Source organism: Hypanus sabinus, chromosome 10 (genome assembly GCF_030144855.1).
Source record: "Hypanus sabinus isolate sHypSab1 chromosome 10, sHypSab1.hap1, whole genome shotgun sequence".
NCBI classification, from domain to species: Eukaryota; Metazoa; Chordata; class Chondrichthyes; order Myliobatiformes; family Dasyatidae; genus Hypanus; species Hypanus sabinus.
The window spans coordinates 158,949,624-158,972,024 of record NC_082715.1 but is presented as its reverse complement, the minus strand read 5'-3'; the positions used below and the strand labels follow the sequence as shown (position 1 = coordinate 158,972,024).

The 22,401-nt window shown below is 51.2% G+C and overlaps 1 protein-coding gene and 1 pseudogene across 3 annotated transcripts in view; both read left to right on the top strand.

The window, feature by feature from the left end:
- Positions 1 to 22,401, top strand: part of LOC132401275 (mitochondrial import inner membrane translocase subunit TIM14-like) — a 499,620-nt pseudogene that overhangs the window by 124,237 nt on the left and 352,982 nt on the right.
- med15 (mediator complex subunit 15) overlaps positions 1 to 22,401 on the top strand; it is a 250,048-nt gene that overhangs the window by 4,714 nt on the left and 222,933 nt on the right. For all 3 annotated transcript variants that reach the window (XM_059983308.1, XM_059983309.1, XM_059983306.1), the window contains exon 2: positions 6,065 to 6,152. In XM_059983308.1, the coding sequence (XP_059839291.1) occupies positions 6,065 to 6,152 (88 nt within the window). The remainder of the gene's footprint in view (positions 1 to 6,064; positions 6,153 to 22,401) is intronic.

Below are 22,401 nucleotides of genomic sequence, written 5' to 3'. Positions count from 1 at the left end.
TCCTCCGCTTTCCCTCCTACCCCCGCCCTCCACACCACTCCCCCTCCCACCATTCCCCCCCTCCCCTGCCCACCCCTCTCCTCCCCACCCCTCTCCTCCGCTTTCCCTCCCTACCCCCCGCCCTCCACACCTCCCCTCTCCACTCCCCCCTCCCCACCCCTCCACTCCCCCTCCCCATCCTCCACTCCCCTCCCCCTCCCCTCCCCACCCCACTCCTCTACTTCCCCTCCCTACCCCCGCCCTCCACACCTCCCCTCCACTCCCCCCCCACCATTCCCCCCTCCCCTGCCCACCCCCTCCTCCCCACCCCTCTCCTCCGCTTTCCCTCCCTACCCCCCGCCCTCCACACCTCCCCTCTCCACTCCCCCCTCCCCACCCCTCCACTCCCCCCTCCCCATCCCTCCACTCCCCTCCCCCTCCCCTCCCCACCCCACTCTCTACTTCCCCTCCCTACCCCCGCCCCTCCACACCTCCCCTCCACTCCCCCCCCACCATTCCCCCCTCCCCTGCCCACCCCCTCCTCCCCTCCCCACCCCTCTCCTCCGCTTTCCCTCCCTATCCCCGCCCTCCACCTCCCCTCCCCTCCCCACCCCTCCATTCCCCTCCCCACCCTCTCCTCCGCTTTCCCTCCCTACCCCATGCCCTCCACACCTCCCCTCCCCTCCTCCCTCTCCTCCTCCCTCTCCTCCTCCCGTCACCTCCCCTCTCCTCTCTCCCTCCCCTACCTTTCCTCTCCCCCTCCCCTACCTCTCCTCTCTCCCTCCCCTACCTTTCCTCTCCCCCTCCCCTACCTTTCCTCTTCCACTCTTCTCCCAATCCCCTACCCCTCTCTCCTCTCCCTCCCTCTCTCCCCTCCCCTCTCCACTCCCTCCTCCCCTCCACTCCACCCTCCCCACCCCACCCCTCCCCTCCCCTCCCCTCCCACCCCTTTCCTCCGCTTCCCTCCCTACCCCCCGCTCTCCACTCCCCCTCCCCACTCCACCCCTCCACTCCCCCATCCCCACTCCCCCCACCCCACCCCTCCATTCCCCCTCCCCTGCCCACCCCTCTCCTCCGCTTTCCCTCCCTACCCCGCCCTCCACACCACTCCCCCTCCCACCATTCCCCCCTCCCCTGCCCACCCCTCTCCTCCCCACCCCTCTCCTCCGCTTTCCCTCCCTACCCCCGCCCTCCACACCTCCCCTCTCCACTCCCCCCTCCCCACCCCTCCACTCCCCCTCCCCATCCCTCCACTCCCCTCCCCCTCCCCTCCCCCCACCCCACTCCTCTACTTCCCCTCCCTACCCCCCGCCCTCCACACCTCCCCTCCACTCCCCCCCACCATTCCCCCCTCCCCTGCCCACCCCCTCTCCTCCCCACCCCTCTCCTCCGCTTTCCCTCCCTACCCCCCCGCCCTCCACACCTCCCCTCTCCACTCCCCCCTCCCCACCCCTCCACTCCCCCTCCCCATCCCTCCACTCCCCTCCCCCTCCCCTCCCCACCCCACTCCTCTACTTCCCCTCCCTACCCCCGCCCTCCACACCTCCCCTCCACTCCCCCCCCACCATTCCCCCCTCCCCTGCCCACCCCCTCCTCCCCTCCCCACCCCTCTCCTCCGCTTTCCCTCCCTATCCCCGCCCTCCACTCCCCTCCCCTCCCCACCCCTCCATTCCCCTCCCCACCCTCTCCTCCGCTTTCCCTCCCTACCCCATGCCCTCCACACCTCCCTCCCCTCCTCCCTCTCCTCCTCCCTCTCCTCCTCCCCGTCACCTCCCCTCTCCTCTCTCCCTCCCCTACCTTTCCTCTCCCCCTCCCCTACCTCTCCTCTCTCCCTCCCCTACCTTTCCTCTCCCCCTCCCCTACCTTTCCTCTTCCACTCTTCTCCCCAATCCCCTACCCCTCTCACCTCTCCCTCCCCTCTCTCCCCTCCCCTCTCCCACTCCCTCCTCCCCTCCACTCCACCCTCCCCCACCCCACCCCTCCATTCCCCCCTCTCCTCCCCACCCCTCTCCTCCGCTTTCCCTCCCTACCCCCCGCCCTCCCCACCTCCCCTCTCCACTCCCCCTCCCCACCTCCCCTCTCCACTCCCCCTCCCCACCTCCCTCCACTCCCCCTCCCCACTCCCCCCTCCCCACCCCTCCACTCCCCCCTCCCCACCCCACCCCTCCATTCCCCCCTCCCCTGCCCACCCCTCTCCTCCGTTTCCCTCTCTACCCCTGCCCTCCACACCTCCCCTCCCCTGCCCAACTCTCTCCTCCACTTTCCCTCCCTACCCCCCACCCTCCACACCCCACCCCTCCACTCCCCCCTCCCCTCCCCACCCTTCCACTCCCCCTCCCCTGCCCACCCCTCTCCTCCGCTTTCCCTCCCTACCCCCGCCCTCCACACCTCCCCTCTCCACTCCCCCCTCCCCACCCCTCCACTCCCCCCTCCCCCTCCCCACCCCTCCACTCTCCCTCCCCTGCCCACCCCACTCCTCCGCTTTCCCTCCCTACCCCGCCCTCCACACCTCCCCTCCACTATCCCTCCCACCACTCCCCCCTCCCTCCCCACCCCTCCTCCACTTTCCCTCCCTACCCCCGCCCTCCACATCTCCCCTCCCCTCCCCACCCCTCCATTCCCCTCCCCTCCCCACCCTCTCCTCCGCTTTCCCTCCCTACCCCATGACCTCCACACCTCCCCTCCTCCCTCTCCTCCTCTCCTCTCCTCCTCCCCCTCCACCTCCCCTCTCCTCCTCTCCCCACCCATCCCATACCTCTCCTCTCTCCCTCCCCTACCTTTCCTCTCCCCCCCCACCTTTCCTCTTCACTCTTCTCCCAATCCCTACCCCTCTCTCCTCTCCCTCCCTCTCTCCCCTCTCCTCCACCTCTCTCCCCTCCCCTCTCCACTCCCCTCCCCTCCCCTCCACTCCCCCTCCCCTGCCCACCCCTCTCCTCCCCACCCCTCTCCTCGCTTTCCCTCCCTACCCCCCCGCCCTCCACACCTCCCCTCTCCTCTCCCCCTCACCACTCCCCCCTCCCCACCCCTCCACTCCCCCTCCCCACCCCACTCCTCCATTCCCCCCTCCCCTGCCCACTCCTCTCCTCCGCTTTCCCTCCCTACCCCCCACCACACCTCCCCTCCACTCCCCCCTCCCCTCCCCCCTGCCCACCCCTCTCCACTTTCCCTCCCTACCCCCCACCCTCCACATCTCCCCACCCCTCCACTCCACCCTCCCCTCCCACCCCTTCCACTCCCCCTCCCCTGCCCACCCCTCTCCTCCGCTTTCCCTCCCTACCCCCCGCCCTCCACACCTCCCCTCTCACTCCCCCCTCCCCACCCCTCCACTCCCCCTCCCCTGCCCACCCCACTCCTCTTTCCCCCCTACCCCCGCCCTCCACACCTCCCCTCCACTCCCCCTCCCACCACTCCCCCCTCCCCTGCCCACCGCTCTCCTCCGCTTTCCCTCCCTACCCTGCCCTCCACATCTCCCCTCCCTCCCCACCCCTCCATTCCCCTCCCCTCCCTACCCTCTCCTCCGCTTTCCCTCCCTACCCCATGCCCTCCACACCTCCCCCCCCCTCCCCTCCTCCCTCTCCTCCTCTCCCCACCCATCCCATACCTCTCCTCTCTCCCTCCCCCTACCTTTCCTCTCCCCTCCCCTACCTTTCCTCTCCCCCTCCCCTACCTTTCCTCTTCCACTCTTCTCCAATCCCCTACCCCTCTCTCCTCTCCCTCCCTCTCTCCCCTCCCCTCTCCACTCCCCCCTCCCCTCCACTCCCTCCTCCCCTCCCCTCCACTCCCCCCTCCCCACCCCTCCCCCACCTCTCCTCTCCCCTGCCCTCCCCTCAACACCCCTCCCTCTCCCCTGCCCTCTGCATCCCTCCCCACCTCTCCCCTTCCTCCCTCCTCTCCCCTGCCCCTCCCCTCCCACGGACCCTCTTCTCCTGCCCTCTCCTCCTTGTAACTCTTTTCCCCCTTCTCCCCCTCCTCTGGGCCTCCCTCCACCCCTCCCATGGAGCCTCACCTCCCTCCCCTGACCTCCCCACCTCTCACCTCCGCAGAACCTTTTCCCACCATCTCCCCCCTCCCCATCCACCGGATCCCTTTCTCCCTTTGGCCCTCCTGGATCTGCTTCCACCCTCCCCATACCACCATCCCCCCCCACTTTCCCAAGTCTCACTTCACCCCCCTCCACCAGACCTCGTTCCTGACCCCCCCCAACACTCACCTACCCTACCCTCCCCTCGACCCCCCTTCCCCCTCACCTTTCCTCCCCCTCCCCCAGACCACTGACTGTCTCCCCTCACCTCCCTTTCCCCTCATAACGTTCCCTAGACTCATCCCCTCCCCTCATCACCTCCCTCTCCCCCGGACTCCTCCCTCCCTCTCCCCTGACCCCGTCGGTCCCCACGAGCCTCGGTGCTGCTTGCTGTGAATCTGTACGTGCTGGTTTGAGATCTGTACCCGGGCTTGGGCCGATCTATTTCTGAGATCCACCGACAGGATCTGGTGAAGAAGGCCAGGCGCTGTCTGGCTGTACAAAGTTCAGAAATTTAGTGACCCTTTAATTATTCAGTATTCACTGTTGGAGGCAGGGGAGCTTTGATCTGTTCAGATTTGTTTGTCATGTTGACACTGAAGTGTGTAGTTTGGCCTGGAGGGCAGCTTCAAGTGTCACCACACGTCAAGGTGCCAACACGCACGTTCACGATGCTCGGGAGAGCTGCACGATGGCAGCAAGCAAGCCCCCTTTCCTCTCTGTCTCATACACACTCACACTCTCACACACACACACACCTCTCACACACACACACACACTCTCACACTCACACTCTCTCACACACACTCTCACACACACACACACTCACACACACACACACTCACACACACACACTCACACACACCACACTCTCACACACACACACTCACACACACACACACACTCTCACACACACACACTCACACACACTCACACACACACTCACACACACACACTCTCACACACACACACTCACACACACACTCTCACACACACACACTGTCACACACACTCACACACACACACTCACACACACACTCTCACACACACACTCTCACACACACACACTCACACACACACTCACACACACACTCACACACACACACACACATACACACACTCACACACACACACTCACACACACGCACACACACTCTCACACACACACACTCTCACACACACACACACTCACACACACATACACACACGCTCTCACTCACACCACACACACTCACACACACACACTCTCACACACACACACACACACTCACGCACACACACTCACACACACACACACACACTCACGCACACACACTCTCACACACACACACTCACACACACACACACACACACACTCACACACACATACACTCACACACACATACACACACACACACACACTCATACACACACTCTCACACAAACACACATACACTCACACACTCACACTCTCACTCACACTCACACTCACACACATAACACAAACACACGCACACATACACTCACACTCTCACACACACACACACTCACACACACATACACACACACACACACACATACACTCACACTCTCACTCACACTCAATCACACACACTCACACTCACACACATAACACAAACACACGCACACATACACTCACTCACACCTCCAACTCCAGGCTCTGGCCAGTGGGTTTGACTTCCACTCTACCTTGGGCAATCGACTGAGTTGCATGTACTCAGCTCCGTTGCATTGTGATGGTGGCAGGATACAACTCTACTACTGCTTAGCCGACAGTACCTCGCGCATATCCAGACGTGCCTGTCATCCACAGCTGCATCAACGATCTTTTCAGTCACTGAGTCCCTCTCAGTCTGTGATCCTTCTGTTCTCAGTCAAGTGTCCCAGCCTCTGTACCTGGACTTCACCCAGATTAACCAACCCTGTTACCCGTCAGCGCCCACACCTTTTCTGATGAGGGAGAATAGAGAGCTTTCTGGTTTTCCATGGTGATGGTGAGACAAGTCTTTTCCCAGTTGGTGTGTTGGCACTGCTGATTCCACTCTCATCTCTCCCCGTTTGCAGAGACGAGGCCATGCGGTCAGCTGGGACTCCAGTCACCAAATCCAGCAAAGACATGGAGAACCATGTGTTTATGAAGGCAAAGACCAGGGTGAGTGAAAAGCTGAGCGCAGTAACACAAACTCTCAGCAGGTTAGGCAAAGGGCCTTCCAGCTCAAACTGTAACTCTCAGCTATGTGAGTCCTGTCCGCAAAGCAGTAGGGCACCATCAAGCCAATTTATTTTCATATTTCCACGTGAACCAAAGGAGGCCATTTGGCCCATCAAGTCTCTTGTCATCTCAGAGTAATCTCCTCAATCTCGTTCCTGTAGCCTCCCTCTATTCCTACTAACCTGTTACCCCCCCCCCCCCCCCCAGATTTTCTCACTCACCTACACACCAGGGTAATTTACAGTGGCCAATTAATCTGTCAACCTGCACATCTCTGGGATGTAGGCAGAAAGCAGAGCATCTGGGGAAGCCCCCGAGAATTTGCAAACATTCTACCCCACGTGCATCCTGGGACTGCTATTGAGCAGAAACTCAGATGGACTGTGATCAACTCATCTCATTCCCCAACGTCTTTCCAATGTTGATACGGGAAGCACAAGTCAGGAGTATGGTGGAATGAACTGGTCTGGTGAAATAGAGCACACAGCAATTTGAAATGTTTCATGCCAAAACCATCTACTTAATTGGCTCAGCACTCCCATCAACCATCATCCATATTCCCTCCCTTCAGCACGTGGCTGCAGCGTGTCCTGTCTACAAAAGGTACTGCAGTTCCTGGCCCAGGCGTCTCCTGCCCATGACCTCTGCCACAGGGAGCACCATCGCCTGCAGGTTCCCCTTCCCTTCAAGCTGCATGCCATCCCGACTTGGAAATGTATCATCAGCCTTTCATTTTTGCTAGGTGTTAGTCCTTCTGCAGAGGTCTAGGGCAAGTCGGAATGGACAATAGGCGTTGGCCTGGCCAGATCACAGTCATGTAACACTGGAATGGGTTCTTTAACCCCCATGTCTGTATTGCTCCCAAGGACCCATCTATGCTCATCCCAAATTGAAGAAAATAAACTAAGTTGCTGGGAGGGCAGTTACCACTTGCTGCTAGATGTACATTTTTCCTCTTTTTTTTTATTTCTGACTGCTTCGTTATTCCTGCTTCTCCATCCATTTCCAGTTTCACAAGTCCCTCATCCCAGGAAGCTGTTTGCGTGATCATCGTATTTCTAAAGTATGGTAACTGGAACTGGAAGCAATGTACAATTGTGGCTGAGGCAGCAATTTATGAATTTATAAATCTATGAAATACTTCCTGAATCTTTCTAACTGGTTTCGTAGGTTTATGTGATTGGTGGACACACTTTTTCATCTGCCTATCATACCTCACTGCTGCTCTACCTGCACTTACGTGATTGGTAGACACTTTCTTCATCTGCCTATCAGAGCTCATTGCTTGTACCTACCTGCACTTATCTGCAGTGGCATTGTGGGCAGCGAAGATCCTTCCAGCAATATTGTAAGCATCTAACTTCATCTCAAGAGAAGCTTTGATATTGGTTAATCCTCCAGTTTGCTTGACCTTTGCAACTTAATTCCTGCCCCTAGTTCGTATGTTCTTATGTTAACTTTTTCCAAGTTATTGACATTTCGAAAACTGAAAACATTCAAAAGCTATTTAAGAATCAGCCATGCTATCATAAAATTACAGATTTGGATTATAAAAAATAAACACTTGGAAAATAATTTAAAATTAAACATTTAGCAACACAATTAAATGCAGTATATTTGCGTAACTCAATGAATTCAAAAGCTATGAAATATCTGAAGTTTAAAACATAGAACATAGAAAACCTATGGCATAATGCAGGCCCTTCGGCCCACAAAGCTGTGCCGAACATGTCCTTACCTGAGAAATTACCTAGGGTTACCCATAGCCCTCTATTTTTCTAAGCTCCACGCACCTGTCCAGAGTCTCTTAAAAGACCCTGTTGTATCCGCCTCCACCACCGTCACCAGCAGCCCATTCCTCACACTCACCACTCTCTGTGTATAAAAACAAAACTTACTCCTGACATCTCCTCTGTACCTACTTCTAAGCACCTTAAAACTATGCCCCCTCATGCTAGCCATTTCAGCCCTGGGAAAATGACTATCCTCACGACCAATGCCTCTCATTATCTTATACACCTCTATCATGTCACTTCTTATCCTCTGTTGCTCCAAGGAAAAAAGGCCGAGTTCATTCAACCTATTCTCATAAGGCATGCTCCCCAATCCAGGCAGCATCCTTGTAAATCTTCTCTGCACCCTTTCTATGGTTTCCACAACCTTTGTATAGTGAGGCGACCAGAACTGAGCACAGTACTCCAAGTGGGGTCTGACCAGGGTCCTATATAGCTGCAACGTTAGCTCTTGGCTCCGAAACTCAATCCCATGGTTGATGAAGGCCAAAGCACCGTATGCTTTCTTAACCACAGAGTCAACCTGCGCAGCAGCTTTGAGTGACCTATGGACTCGGACCCCGAGATCCCTCTGATCCTCCACACAGCCCAGTGTCTTACCATTAATACTATATTCTGCCATCATATTTGACCTACCAAAATGAACCACCTCACATTTATCTGGGTTGAACTCCATCTGCCACTTCTCAGCCCAGTTTTGCATCCTATCAGTGTACTGCTATAACCTCTGACAGCCCTCCACAATATCCTCAACACCCCCAACCTTTGTGTCATCAGCAAATTTACTAACCCATGCCTCCACTTCCTCATCCAGGTTGTTTATAAAAATCACGGCGAGTAGGGGTCCCAGAACGGACACCACTGATCACCGACCTCCATGCAGAATATGACCCGTTCAGGTTGTACCACTGCACTGAGATGAATAGGGTTTGTAATCCTGAGGCCATGTCTAACCTGGTGATCCCCAGTAGACCAGCTGGAAAATTACAGTGAATTCTCACTTTGCTTCTTGGCCCAGCATCAGATCTGCATTGTTCATGTGAGTCATATGTATTGACAGATCAGTTAAAAGCAGGATCTGTAGGGTTGTAATCTCACCACTAGTGAGGCAATAATTAGGAAGATAGTGGTTTTCAGTAAGGAACTGGCAGAGGAAGAAAGGCTTCAGACATATACATGCTTAGGCTACCTGCCAGGGCAAGTGGACCTGCCGAAAGAGCAAGAGCACAAGAAACAGGAGCAGGAGTCGGCCATTCGGCCCATCGAGCCTGCTCCAACATTCAATAAGATCATGGCTGATCTGGCCATGGACTCATCTCCACCTACCTGCTTTTATCCCTTAACCCTTAATTCCCCTACTATGCAAAAATTGATCAAACCTTGTTTTAAATATATTTACTGAGGTAGCCTCCACTGCTTCATTGGGCAGAGAATTCCACAGATTCACCACCCTCTGGGAAAAGCAGTTCCTCCTCATCTCCATCCTAAATATACTCCCTGAATCATGAGGCTATGTCTGCTAGTTCTAGTCTCACCGCCCAGTTGAAACAACTTACCTGCCTCTATCTATCCCTTCATAATTTGATACGTTTCTATAAGATCTCCTGTCATCCTGAATTCCAGTGAGCACAGTCCCAGGTGACTCAATCTCCTCGTAGTTTAAGCCCCTCATCTCTGGAATCAACCTGGTGAACCTCCTCTGCACCACCTCCAAAGTCAGTATATCCCTCCTCAAGTAAGGAGACCAGAACTACACACAGTACTCCAGGTGCGACTTCACCAGTACCCTGTACAGTTGTAGCATAACCTCCCGGCTCTTGAATTCAATCCCTCTAGCAATGAAGGCCAGCATCCCATTTGCCTTCTTGACAGCCTGCTGCACCTGTAAACCAACCTTTTGTGATTCATGAACAAGCACTTCTAAGACCCTCTGCACAGCAGCATGCTGCAATCTTTCACCATTTAAATAATAATCTGATCTTCCATTTTCCCTTCCAAAGTGGATGATCTCGCATTTACCAACGTTGTACTCCATCTGCCAGACCCTTGCCCTATCTATATCCCTCTGCAGACTCTCTGTATTTTCTGCACGATTTGCTTTTCCGCTCAATTTACTATCATCAGCAAACTTAGATACACTGCACTCGGTCACCTCTTGCATATCATTATGTATACAGTGTACAGTTGTGGGCCCAGCGTCACTCACCACTGATTGCCAACCAGAGTAAAACCCCAACTCCCTGCGTTCTATTAGTAAGCCAATCCTCTATCCATGCTAATACATCACCCCCAATTCTATGCATACATACGGAGCAACACACAAAATGCTGTCGACGTTTCTGGCTGAAACCCTTCGGCAGGACCGGAGAATAAAAAGCTGAGCGGTAGATTTAAAAAGTGGGGTAGGGGTAAGAGAAACAAGGTGAAACCAGGAAGGGGAGGGATGAAGTAAGGAGCTGGGAAGTTGATTGGTGAAAGAGACAGAGGCCATGGAAGAAAGAGAAGGGGAGGAGGTGGCCAGGCGAGGAGACGAGGTCGGAGTGGGAAAGGGAATGGGAAATGGCGAAGGAGATTCGTAGGGGTCATGACCAGAAGTTTGAGAAATCAGTTTGGAGGCTACCCGAATGGAATCCAAGGTGGTGTTCCTCCAACATCAGTGTGGCCTGATCACGGAGGCCATGGATAGATGTGTTGGAATGGGAGTGAGAAGTGGAATTAAAATGGGTGGCCACTGGGAGATGCCGCTTTTCCTGGTGGATGAAGTGTAGGTACTTGGTGAAGCGGTCTCCCAGTCTACTGGGGGATGTCGCTTTTCCTGGTGGATGAAGCGTAGGTACTTGGTGAAGTGGTCTCCCAGTCTACTGGGGGATGCCGCTTTTCCCGGTGGATGAAGTGTAGGTACTTGGTGAAGCGGTCTCCCAGTCTACTGGGGGATGCCGCTTTTCCCGGTGGATGAAGTGTAGTTACTTGGTGAAGCGGTCTCCCAGTCTACTGGGGGATGTCACTTTTCCCGGTGGATGAAGCGTAGGTACTTGGTGAAGCGGTCTCCCAGTCTACAGGGGGATGTCACTTTTCCCGGTGGATGAAGTGTAGGTACTTGGTGAAGCGGTCTCCCAGTCTACTGGGGGATGTCTCTTTTCCTGGTGGATGAAGTGTAGGTACTTGGTGAAGTGGTCTCCCAGTCTACTGGGGGATGTCTCTTTTCCCAGTGGATGAAGCGTAGGTACTTGGTGAAGCGGTCTCCCAGTCTACTGGGGGATGTTGCTTTTCCTGGTGGATGAAGTGTAGGTACTTGGTGAAGCGGTCTCCCAGTCTACTGGGGGATGTCACTTTTCCTGGTGGATGAAGCGTAGGTACTTGGTGAAGCGGTCTCCCAGTCTACTGGGGGATGTCACTTTTCCTGGTGGATGAAGCGTAGGTGCTTGTTGAAGCGGTCTCCCAGTCTACTGGGGGATGCCGCTTTTCCTGGTGGATGAAGCGTAGGTGCTTGGTGAAGCGGTCTCCCAGTCTACTGGGGGATGTCTCTTTTCCCAGTGGATGAAGCGTAGGTACTTGGTGAAGCGGTCTCCCAGTCTACTGGGGGATGTCACTTTTCCTGGTGGATGAAGCGTAGGTACTTGGTGAAGTGGTCTCCCAGTCTACTGGGGGATGCCACTTTTCCCAGTGGATGAAGCGTAGGTACTTGGTGAAGTGGTCTCCCAGTCTACTGGGGGATGTCACTTTTCCCGGTGGATGAAGTGTAGGTACTTGGTGAAGTGGTCTCCCAGTCTACTGGGGGATGTCACTTTTCCCGGTGGATGAAGTGCAGGTACTTGGTGAAGTGGTCTCCCAGTCTACTGGGGGATGCCGCTTTTCCTGGTGGATGAAGCGTAGTTACTTGGTGAAGCGGTCTCCCAGTCTACTGGGAGATGCCGCTTTTCCTGGTGGATGAAGTGCAGGTACTTGGTGAAGCGGTCTCCCAGTCTACTGGGGGATGTCACTTTTCCCGGTGGATGAAGTGTAGGTACTTGGTGAAGCGGTCTCCCAGTCTACTGGGGGATGTCACTTTTCCTGGTGGATGAAGCGTAGGTACTTGGTGAAGTGGTCTCCCAGTCTACTGGGGGATGTCACTTTTCCTGGTGGATGAAGCGTAGGTACTTGGTGAAGTGGTCTCCCAGTCTACTGGGGGATGTCACTTTTCCTGGTGGATGAAGCGTAGGTACTTGGTGAAGTGGTCTCCCATTCTATGTCGGGTCTCACTGATATACAGGAGGCCACACCGGGAACACCCGGCACAGTAGACGACTCCAATAGACTCGCAGGTGAAGTGTCGCCTCACCTGGAAGGATTGTTTGGGCCCTGAATAATGGTGAGGGAGGAGGTGCAGGGGCAGGTTCTGCTTGCACGAATAAGTGGCAGGAGGAGAGGAGTGGGGAGGGATGAATGGACTCGTGAGTTGAGTAGGGAGAGATCCCTGTGGAAAACAGAAAGTGGGGGGGTAGGGAAAGATGCGTTTAGTGGTGGGTCCTGTTCACCTCCCTCTGGTGCTCCTCCTCCCTTTTCTTTCTTTCACGGCCTTCTGTCTCTTTCATCAATCAACTTCCCAGCTCTTTACTTCATACCTCCCCCTTCATTTTTCACCTATCACCTGGTGTTTCTGTCTTCCCTCCACCCACGTTTTAAATCAGCTTTTTTTCTCCAGCCCTGCCGAAGAGTTTTAGCTGGGAGCGTTGACTGTACTCGTTCATACATGCTGCCTGGCTCCAGCATTTTGTGTGTGTTGCTTGGATTTCCAGCATCTGCAGATTTTCTCTTAAGGATGTCTTTTATGTGGCACCTTATCAAGCGCCTTCTGGAAATCCAAGTAAATAATGCCCATCTGTTCCCCTCTATCCACAGCACTCGTTATATCCTCAAAGAACTCCAGCAGGTTTGTCAAACAGGACCTGCCTTTGCTGAATCCATGCTGCGTCTGCCGGATGGATCTATTTCTTTCCAGATGCCTCGATACTTCTTCTTTAATGATAGCTTCAAGCATTTTTCCAACTACAGACGTTAAACTAACTGGCCTACAGTTGCCTGCCTTTTGTCTACATCCTTTTTTGAACAGTGGTGTGACATTCGCCGTCTTCCAATCTGCTGGGACCTGCCTAGAGTCCAGAGAATTTTGGTAAATTATCACCAAAGACTCAACTATAACCTCTGCCTGGGATACATTCCATCAGGACTACAGGACTTGTTTATCTTCAGGTCCACAAGTTTGCTCAGCACTACCTCTCCAGTGATAGCTATTGTAGCGAGGTCCTCACCTCCCATCGCATCCCATAACACCTCTCTTTGTCATGTTAGACATGTCCTCCACCATGAGGTCCAACACAATGCAGTCATTCAAAGCCTCTGCCATTTCCTCATTGCCCAATATCAATTCCCCCTTCTTGTCCTTCAAGGGACCTTTGTTCACTTCAGCCCCCTTTTCTGCTTAATCGAATTATTAAAATAATTACGATCTGTTTTTATATTTTGTGCTAGTTTATTTTCATAATCTCTCTCCCTTTATTGCTTCCTTTGTGGTTCTTTGTTACTTTTTAAAGTTTTCCCAATCTTTCAGTTTCCCACTACTCTTGGCGACTTTGTGTGCACGAGCTTTTAGTTTGATGCCTTCTTTTATTTCCTCATCTGGCTCTCCCCACACTTACTGTTCTTGCTTTGAATGTACTTTTGTTGAGCACCGTGAAAAATCTCTTTGTAAGTCTCGCCATATAGCCTGTGTTCTCAGTCCTCCTTCATCCCATTGTAGTCTCCATTGTTTAAGCATAATACACTTGTTTTAGGTTGAACTTTTGCCCCCTCCATTTGTATGAGACTCAATCATATTGTGATCACTCTTTCCAAGAGGATCCCTAACCAGAAGATCATTAATTTTACCTGTCTCATTGCACAGGACCAATCCAAGATAGCATGTTCCTTTGTAGGTTTACGAACATGCTGTTCGAGAAAGCCATCATGGATGCATTCTATGAAGTCCTCCTTCGGACTGCCTCGACCAATCTGATTCCCCAGTCTGTGTGCAAGTTCAAGTCCCCCATGATAACTGCTGTTCCATTCCTACATGCCTCAGATACTTCTGTTTATTGCCTGTGCCACTGTAATGTTATTATTCGATGGCCGATAGACAACTCCACTGGTGATTTCTTCCCTTTACTATTCCTAACCTCTGCCCAGATCAATTCAACATTCTGCTCTGTAGATCTTATATCATCTCTCACTATCACCCTGATCTCATCCTTAACTGAGAGCACGACCCTTACCTTCCTGCCAATCCTTCCATATTACCCACTGTCCTTGGATATTTAATTCCCAATCCTTTCCACCCTGCAGTCGTGTTTCTATAACGGCCACTAGATCATACCCCTCTGTACTGATTTGTGCCACAGATTCACTGACCTTGTTTCGAATACTATGGACATCAAGATAAAGTACCCTTACACTCATTGTGCTTTTAAAATTGTGTCATCTTTTTCTCTTATGCACTTGACTTTTCTGAACAGCACTCTTACTTTTCTCTTTTTTATCTTTATCCACACTTTTCTTTTTTAATTTATCTATCTTCCTCCAATCGTTGAACCCATTCCCCTACTACTTAGTTTAAAGCCCTATCCACAGCCCTAGCTATGTGATTCGGAGGTCCCATCATGGTTCAGGTGGAGCCCGTCCCATTGGTACAGCCCCCTCCTTCCCCGATATTGCTGCCAATTTCCGATGAATTCAAACCCACTCCTCACACACCAGTCCTTGAGCCATGTATTTAACTCTTAACCCTGTGCCAATTTGCACGTGGCTCAGGTAGTAATCCAGATATTACCACCTTTTTGGTTCTGCTTCTTAATGTAGTCCCTAGCTGCTCTAATTCCCTCAGCAGAACCTGTTTCCTCGTTCTGCCTACGTCATTGACACCCACATGGATCTTCCCCCTCCCTCTGCAGGTCAGTTCAGATGCCCCAAACCTGGGCACCAGGCAGGCGCCCCAGCCTTCGGGCTGCTCTGCCCCTGTGTCCTCCCCAGTTACCACTCAGACCTGTTGGACAAGTTCACTGTCCACCTCACTCAGTCACCTCCTCTTGTCCCCGACTACAGTACAACCCTTCAGCCCAGGATGTTGTGCTGATCTTTGAACCTACTCTCAGATCAATCTAACCCATCCCTCCTCCATTATTCTATCATCCATGCCCTGAGAGTCTCTTACATCCCCTGAATGTAGATTATCTGCCCCTTCCAACTCTAACATCTAACAGGATGTTACACACACACATCATTTTCTATTGAAAAAGGACAGCTACCTCTGACATAAATCCCTATATATTCCTTATAAAGAGCTGGTTGTGGATCTCAGGAAGGGTAAGACGAGGGAACATGAACCTGTCCTCATAGAGGGATCAGAAGTGGAGAGAGTGAGCAGTTTCAAGTTCCTGGGTGTCAGTATCTCTGAGGATCTAACCAGGTCCCAGCATTTCAATGCAGTTAAAAGAAGGAAAGACAGTGGCTATATTTCATTTGGAATTTCAGGTGATTTGGTTTGTCACCTAAAACTCACAAAAACTTGTACAGATGTACCGTGGAGAGCATTCTGACAGGCTGCATCACCTGGTGTGAGGAGGTGGGGGAGAAGTCTGATTTGAATTCATGGGAAATTGGCACCAGTATTGGGGAAGGAGGGAGCTGTACCAATGGGACGGGCTCATCCTGGACCGTGACAGGACCTGGATTCCAACGAATCGCATAACTAGGGCTGAGGATAGGGCTTTAAATAGTGTGGGGGGGGGGGGTTCAACAGATTGCAGAAATATTTGTGTGTGGCCTCTGTCTGTCATGGTCAACCATGGATACTGTGCCTCTGGTAGTCACTGGTTTGTGGCCTCTCCAGGGCACAAGCCAGGGCAGAGTTGATATGGAGATCTGTCTGTTGCCCATGCAGTGGGACCCCCCTCTCCATGCCGATGACCGGTCCAAAGGAACGACGGAGGTCGGTACAGTTTGGTGCCAGCAGCGTCGCAGGAGTTGCCGTGCCGATGCGGGGTACAGCAGTCAGCCACCTTCGGGACTCCAACTCCGGAATTTTCCTCGGGGTTTATTCCCAAAGCCTTTCCCATGAGCGGGTATAGCCGCAAGGCAGTGGAGGTTTGAAATCAGAGTTTTCCCCCTCCTAGATGAGCTACCATTCATGGTTAGCGAGCCCCATCTGCCCGGTGCAACTGGTTTTAAGGTGCCAGTGGCCCGCCTTTGCCCCTTCTCCTGTCAGTGAGAACAGTTCCGCCGGGCATAAGAACTATGCCACATGTGCAGACCAGGAGTTGGAGTTGGTTGTCAGAGGCTGTTTGAGACGCACTTCACGAAGGTTGTTTGTTTAGCAGTGGGAGCTCGTCCCCACTACCACCCTTCGGCTATGAATACCCTTGGAGCCTGCAGAAATATAGATAAAGTAAAAAAGTAGATACGTTCCAATGAGACAGGGAAAGGATGGTAGTGTACAGGAACTGTGGTGTTGTAAATCTAGTCTAGAAGAAAAGAAAAGAGAGCTTATGAAAGGTTCAAAAAACTAGGTAATGATGGGGATCTAGAAGATTATAAGGCTAGCAGGAAGGAGTTTAAGAATGAAATTAGGAGAGCCAGAAGGGGCCATGAGAAGGCCTTGGCGAGCAGGATTAAGGAAAACCCCAAGGCATTCTACAAGTATATGAAGAGCAAGAGGATAAGATGTGAAAGAATAGGACCTATCAAGTGTGACATTGGGAAAGTGTGTATGCAACCAGAGGAGATAGCAGAGGTACTTAATGAATGCTTTGCTTCAGTATTCACTATAGAAAAGAATCTTGGCGATTGTAGGGATGACTTGCAGCAGACTGAAAAGCTTGAGCATGTAGATATAAAGGAAGAGGATGTGCTGGAGCTTTTGGAAATCATCAAGTTGGATAAGTCACCAGGACTGGATGGGATGTACCCCAGGCTACTGTGGGAGGTGAGGGAGGAGATTGCTGAGCCTCTGGCGATGATCTTTGCATCATCAATGGGGACGGGAGAGGTTCCAGAGGATTGGAGGGTTGCGAATGTTGTTCCATTATTCAAGAAAGGGAGTAGGGATAGCCCAGGAAATTATAGACCAGTGAGTCTTACTTCAGTGGTTGGTAAGTTGGAGAAGATCCTGAGAGGCAGGATTTATGAACATTTGCAGAGGCATAATATGAATAGGAATAGTCAGCATGGCTTTGTGAAAGTCAGGCCGTGCCTTACAAGCCTGATTGAATTTTTTGAGGATGTGACTAAACACATTGATGAAGGTAGAGCCGTAGATCAAGTCAAGCCACTTTTATTGTCATTTCGACCATAACTGCTGGTACAGTGCATAGTAAAAATGAGACAACGCTTTTCAGGACCATGGTGTTACATGAGACAGTACAAAAACTAGACTGAACTATGTAATTAAAAAAAACAACACAGAGAAAGCTACACTAAACTACAGACCTACACAGGACTGCATAATGTGCACATTTACAATAAATAATAAACAGGACAGTAGGGCAAGGTGTCAGTCCAGTCTCTGGGTGTTGAGGAGGCTGATAGCTTGGGGGAAGAAACTGCTACATAGTCTGGTCGTGAGAGCCAGAATGCTTCGGAGCCTTTCCCCAGACGGCAGGAGGGAGAAGAGATTGTATGAGGGGTGCATGGGGTCCTTCATAATGCTGTTTCCTTTGCAGATGCAGCGTGTAGTGTAAATGTAAATGTAGTGTATAAGGATTTTAGCAAAGCATTTGATCAGGTATCCCATGCAAGGATTATTGAGAATGTAAGGAGGCATGGGATCCAAGGGGACATTACTTTGTGGATCCAGAACTAGCTTGCCCACAGAAGGCAAAGAGTGGTTGTAGACGGGTTATATTCTGCGTGGAGGTCAGTGACCAGTGGTGTGCCTCAGGGATCTGCTCTGGGCTCCCTACTGTTTGTGATTTTTGTAAATGACCTGGATGAGGATGTGGAGGGATGGGTTAGTAAGTTTGCTGATGACACAAAGTTTGGTGGTGTTGTGGATAGTGTGGAGGGCTGTCCGAGGTTGCAGAGGGACATTGATAGGATGCAAACCTGGGCTGAGAAGTGGCAGATGGAGTTCAACCCAGATAAGTGTGAAGTGGTTAATTTTGGTAGGTCAAATATGATGGCAGAATATAGTATTAATTGTAAGACTCTTGATAGTGTGGAGGATCAGAGGGATCTTGGGGTCCGAGTCCATAGGACACTCAAAGCAGCTACGCAGGTTGACTCTGTGGTTAAGGTATACGATGTATTGGCCTTCATTAATCATGGAACTGAATTCAGGAGCCGAGAGGTAATGTTGCAGCTATATAAGACCCTGGTCAGACCCCACTTAGAGTACTGTGCTCAGTTCTGGTCGCCTCACTACAGGAAGGATGTGGAAACCATAGAAAGGGTGCAGAGGAGATTTACAAGGATGTTGCCTGGATTGGGGAGCATGCCTTATGAGAATAGGTTGAATGAACCTGGCCTTTTCTCCTTGGAACAACGGAGGATGAGAGGTGACCTGATAGAGGTATATAAGATAATGGGAGGCATTGGTCATGTGGATGGTCAGAGGCTTTTTCCCAGGGCTGATATGGCTAGCACGAGGGGGCATAGTTTTAAGGTGCTTAGAAGTAGGTACAGAGGAGACGTCAGGGTAAGTCTTTTATGCAGAGAGAGGTGAGTGCGTGGAATGGGCTGCCGGCGACGGTGGTGGAGGCGGATACGATAGGGTCTTTTAACAGACACCTGGATAGGTACATGGAGCTTAGAAAAATAGAGGGCTATGGTAACCCTGGTAATGTCTAAAGTAGGGACATGTTTGGCACAGCTTTGTGGGCCGAAGGGACTGTATTATGCTGTAGGTTTTCTATGTTTCTATGAAAAGTGTGGATAAAGATAAAGAAAAAGCAAAAGATAAAAAAGAGAAAAGTAAGAGTGGTGTGCATGAAAGTCAATTCCATAACCATTAGGCCATTCAGCCCATCGAATCTGCTGCATGGCTGGTCCCGGATGCCACTCATACACCTCGCCATATCCTTTGATGCCCTGACTGAGCAGGAAATAATTAACCTCCACCTTGAAAACACCCACAGACCTGGCCTCCACCACCGTGTGCGGCAGAATATTCCGCAGGTTTACCACTGTCAGGCTAAAAACAAAAGGACCCCTCCTCCATTCTAAAAGGTCGCCCTTCAATTCTGAGGCTCTGCCCTCTAGTTCTGGATACCCCCTCCACAGGAAACATCTTCTCCACATCCTCTTTATCTAGTCCTTGCAACATTCAGTAGGTTGCATTGAGATACTTACAGGATCGAAGTAAGTGGCAACTTTGGGCAACTCCATCGTGTACGAGTGATGCCTCAGGAAGGTGGCATCCATCTTCTCACTGTTACTGACAGTAAAGCAGGCTCACACTCAGGAGCAGCAGCTTCCCTTCTGCCATCTGATTTCTAAATGGACATTGAACCTCACTACTTTTTTACTACTTATATTAAATAGTTAAAATGCATTTATATCATTGCTGTAATTCATTTTTCTATATTATGTTTTGCGTTGTACTGGTAGTGCAAGGTTAACATTTAATGGCACATGTTGATGATACTAAACCTGATTCTGTATCAATAGACAGTAGGTGCAGGAGTAGGCCATTCAGCCCTTCTAGCCAGCACCACCATTCACTGTGATCAGGGCTGATCATACACAATCAGTACCCCGTTCCTGCCCTCTCCCCATATCCCTTGACCCCGCTATCAATGTGCCCTATTTAACTCTCTCTTGAATGCATCTAGAGACTTGGCCTCCACTGCCTTCTGGGGCAGAGCATTCCACATATCCACCACTCTCTGGGTGAAAAAGTTTTTCCGCATCTCTGTTCTAAATGGCCTACCCCTTATTCTTAAACTGTGACCTCTAGTTCTGGACTCCCCCATCAGTGGGAACATGCTTCCTGCCTCCAGTGTGTCCAATCCCTTAATAATCTGGTTGTTTCAATCAGATCCCCTCTCATCCTTCTAAATTCCAGTGTATACAAGCCCAGTCGTTCCAATCTTTCAACATATGACAGTCCCGCCATTCCGGGAATTAACCTTGTGAACCTACGCTGCACTCCCTCAATAGCAAGAATGTCCTTCCTCAAATTTGGAGACCAAAACTGCACACAATACACCAGGTGGGGTTTCACCAGGGCCCCGTACAGCTGCAGAAGGACCTCTTTACTCCTATACTCAATTCCTCTTGTTATAAAAGCCTGCATGCCATTAGCTTTCTTCACTGCCTGCTGTACTTGCATGCTTGCTTTCATTGACTGATGTATAAGAACACCTAGATCTAGTTGTACTTCCCCTTTTCCTAATTTCTCCATTTAGATAGTAATCTGCCTTCCTGTTCTTGCCACCAAAGTGGATAACCTCACATTTATCCACATTAAACTGCATCTGCCATACATTTGCCCACTCACCTAACCTGTCCAAGTTACCCTGCATTCTCATAACATCCTCCTGACATTTCACACTGCCACCCAGCTTTGTGTCATCAGCAAATCTGCTAATGTTACTTTTACTCCCTTCATCTAAATCATTAATGTGTATTGTAAATAGCTGCGGTCCCAGCACCGAACCTTGCGGTACCCCACTGGTCACAGCCTGCCATTCCGAAAGGGACCCGCTAATCGCTACTCTTTGTTTCCTGTCAGCCAGCCAATTTTCAATCCATGTCAGTACTCTGCCCCCAGTATCATGTGCCCTAATTTTGCCCACTAAACTCCTATGTGGGACTTTATCAAAAGCTTTCTGGAAGTCCAGGTACACTACATCCACTGGTTCTCCCTTGTCCATTTTCATAGTCACATCCTCAAAAAACTCCAGAAGATTAGTCAAGCATGATTTTCCCTTCATAAATCCATGCTGACTCGGACTGATCCTTCTACTGCCATCCAAATGTGTCGTAATTTCCTCTTTTATAATTGACTCCAGCATCTTTCCCACCACTGACGTTAGGCTAACTGGTCTATAATTCCCTGTTTTCTCTCTCCCTCCTTTCTTGAAAAGTGGGACATTAGCCACCCTCCAATCAGCAGGAACTGTTCCTGAATCTATAGAACATTGGAAAATGATTACCAATGCGTCCATGATTTCTAGAGCCACCTCTTTAAGTACCCTGGGATGCAGACCATCAGGTCCCGGGGACTTATCAGCCTTCAGACTCAACAGTCTATCCAACACCATTTCTTGCCTAATATAAGTTTCCTTCAGTTCATCCTTTACCCTAGTTCCTTTGGCCACTATTACATCAGGGAGATTGTTTGTCTTCCCTGGTGAAGACATCTCCAAAGTACCTGTTCAACTCGTCTGCCATTTCCTTGTTCCCCATAATAAATTCACCTGTTTCTGTCTTCAATGGCCCAATTTTGATCTTAACTATTTTTTTGCTATTCACATACCTAAAGAAGCTTTTACTATCCTCCTTTATATTCTTGGCTAGTTTACCTTTATACCTCATTTTTTCTTGGTGTATTGCCTTTTTTGTTATCTTCTGTTGCTCTTTAAAAGCTTCCCAGTCCTCCGGTTTTCCGCTCATCTTTGCTATGTTATACTTCTTCTCTTTTATTTTTATATTGCCCTTTACTTCCCTCATCAGCCATGGCCACCCCTTACTCCCCTTAGGATCTTTCTACCTCTTTGAAACGAACCAATCCTGCACCTTCTGCATTATTCCCAGAAATACCTGCCATTTTTGTTCCATTGTCTTCCCTGCTAGGGTATTGTTCCATTGAACTTTGGCCAGCTCCTCCCTCATAGCTCCATAGTTCCCTTTGTTCAACTGTAATACTGACATATCTGATTTTCCCTTCTCCTTCTCAAATTGTAGGTTAAAACATATCATATTATGGTCACTACCTCCTAATGGTTCCTTTACCTTGAGGTCCCTGATCAAATCCGGTTCATTGCACAACACTAAATCCAGAATAGCCTTCTGCCTGGTAGGCTCCAGTATCAGCTGTTCTAAGAATCCATCTCTGAGGCACTCCACAAACTCCCTTTCTTGGGGTCCAGTACCATTCTGATTCTCCCAGTCTACCTGCATGTTGAAATCCCCCATGACAACTGTATCATTACCTTTGCGACATGCCAATTTTAACTCTTCATTCAACTTGCACCCTACATCCAGACTGCTGTTTGGGGGCCTGTAGATAATTCCCATTAGGGTCTTTCTACCCTTAGAATTTCTCAGTTCTATCCATACTGACTCTACATCCCCTAATTCTATGACCCCCCTCGTAAGGGACTGAATATCATTCCTCACCAACAGAGCCACCCCACCCCCTCTGCCCGTCAGTCTGTCCTTTCGAT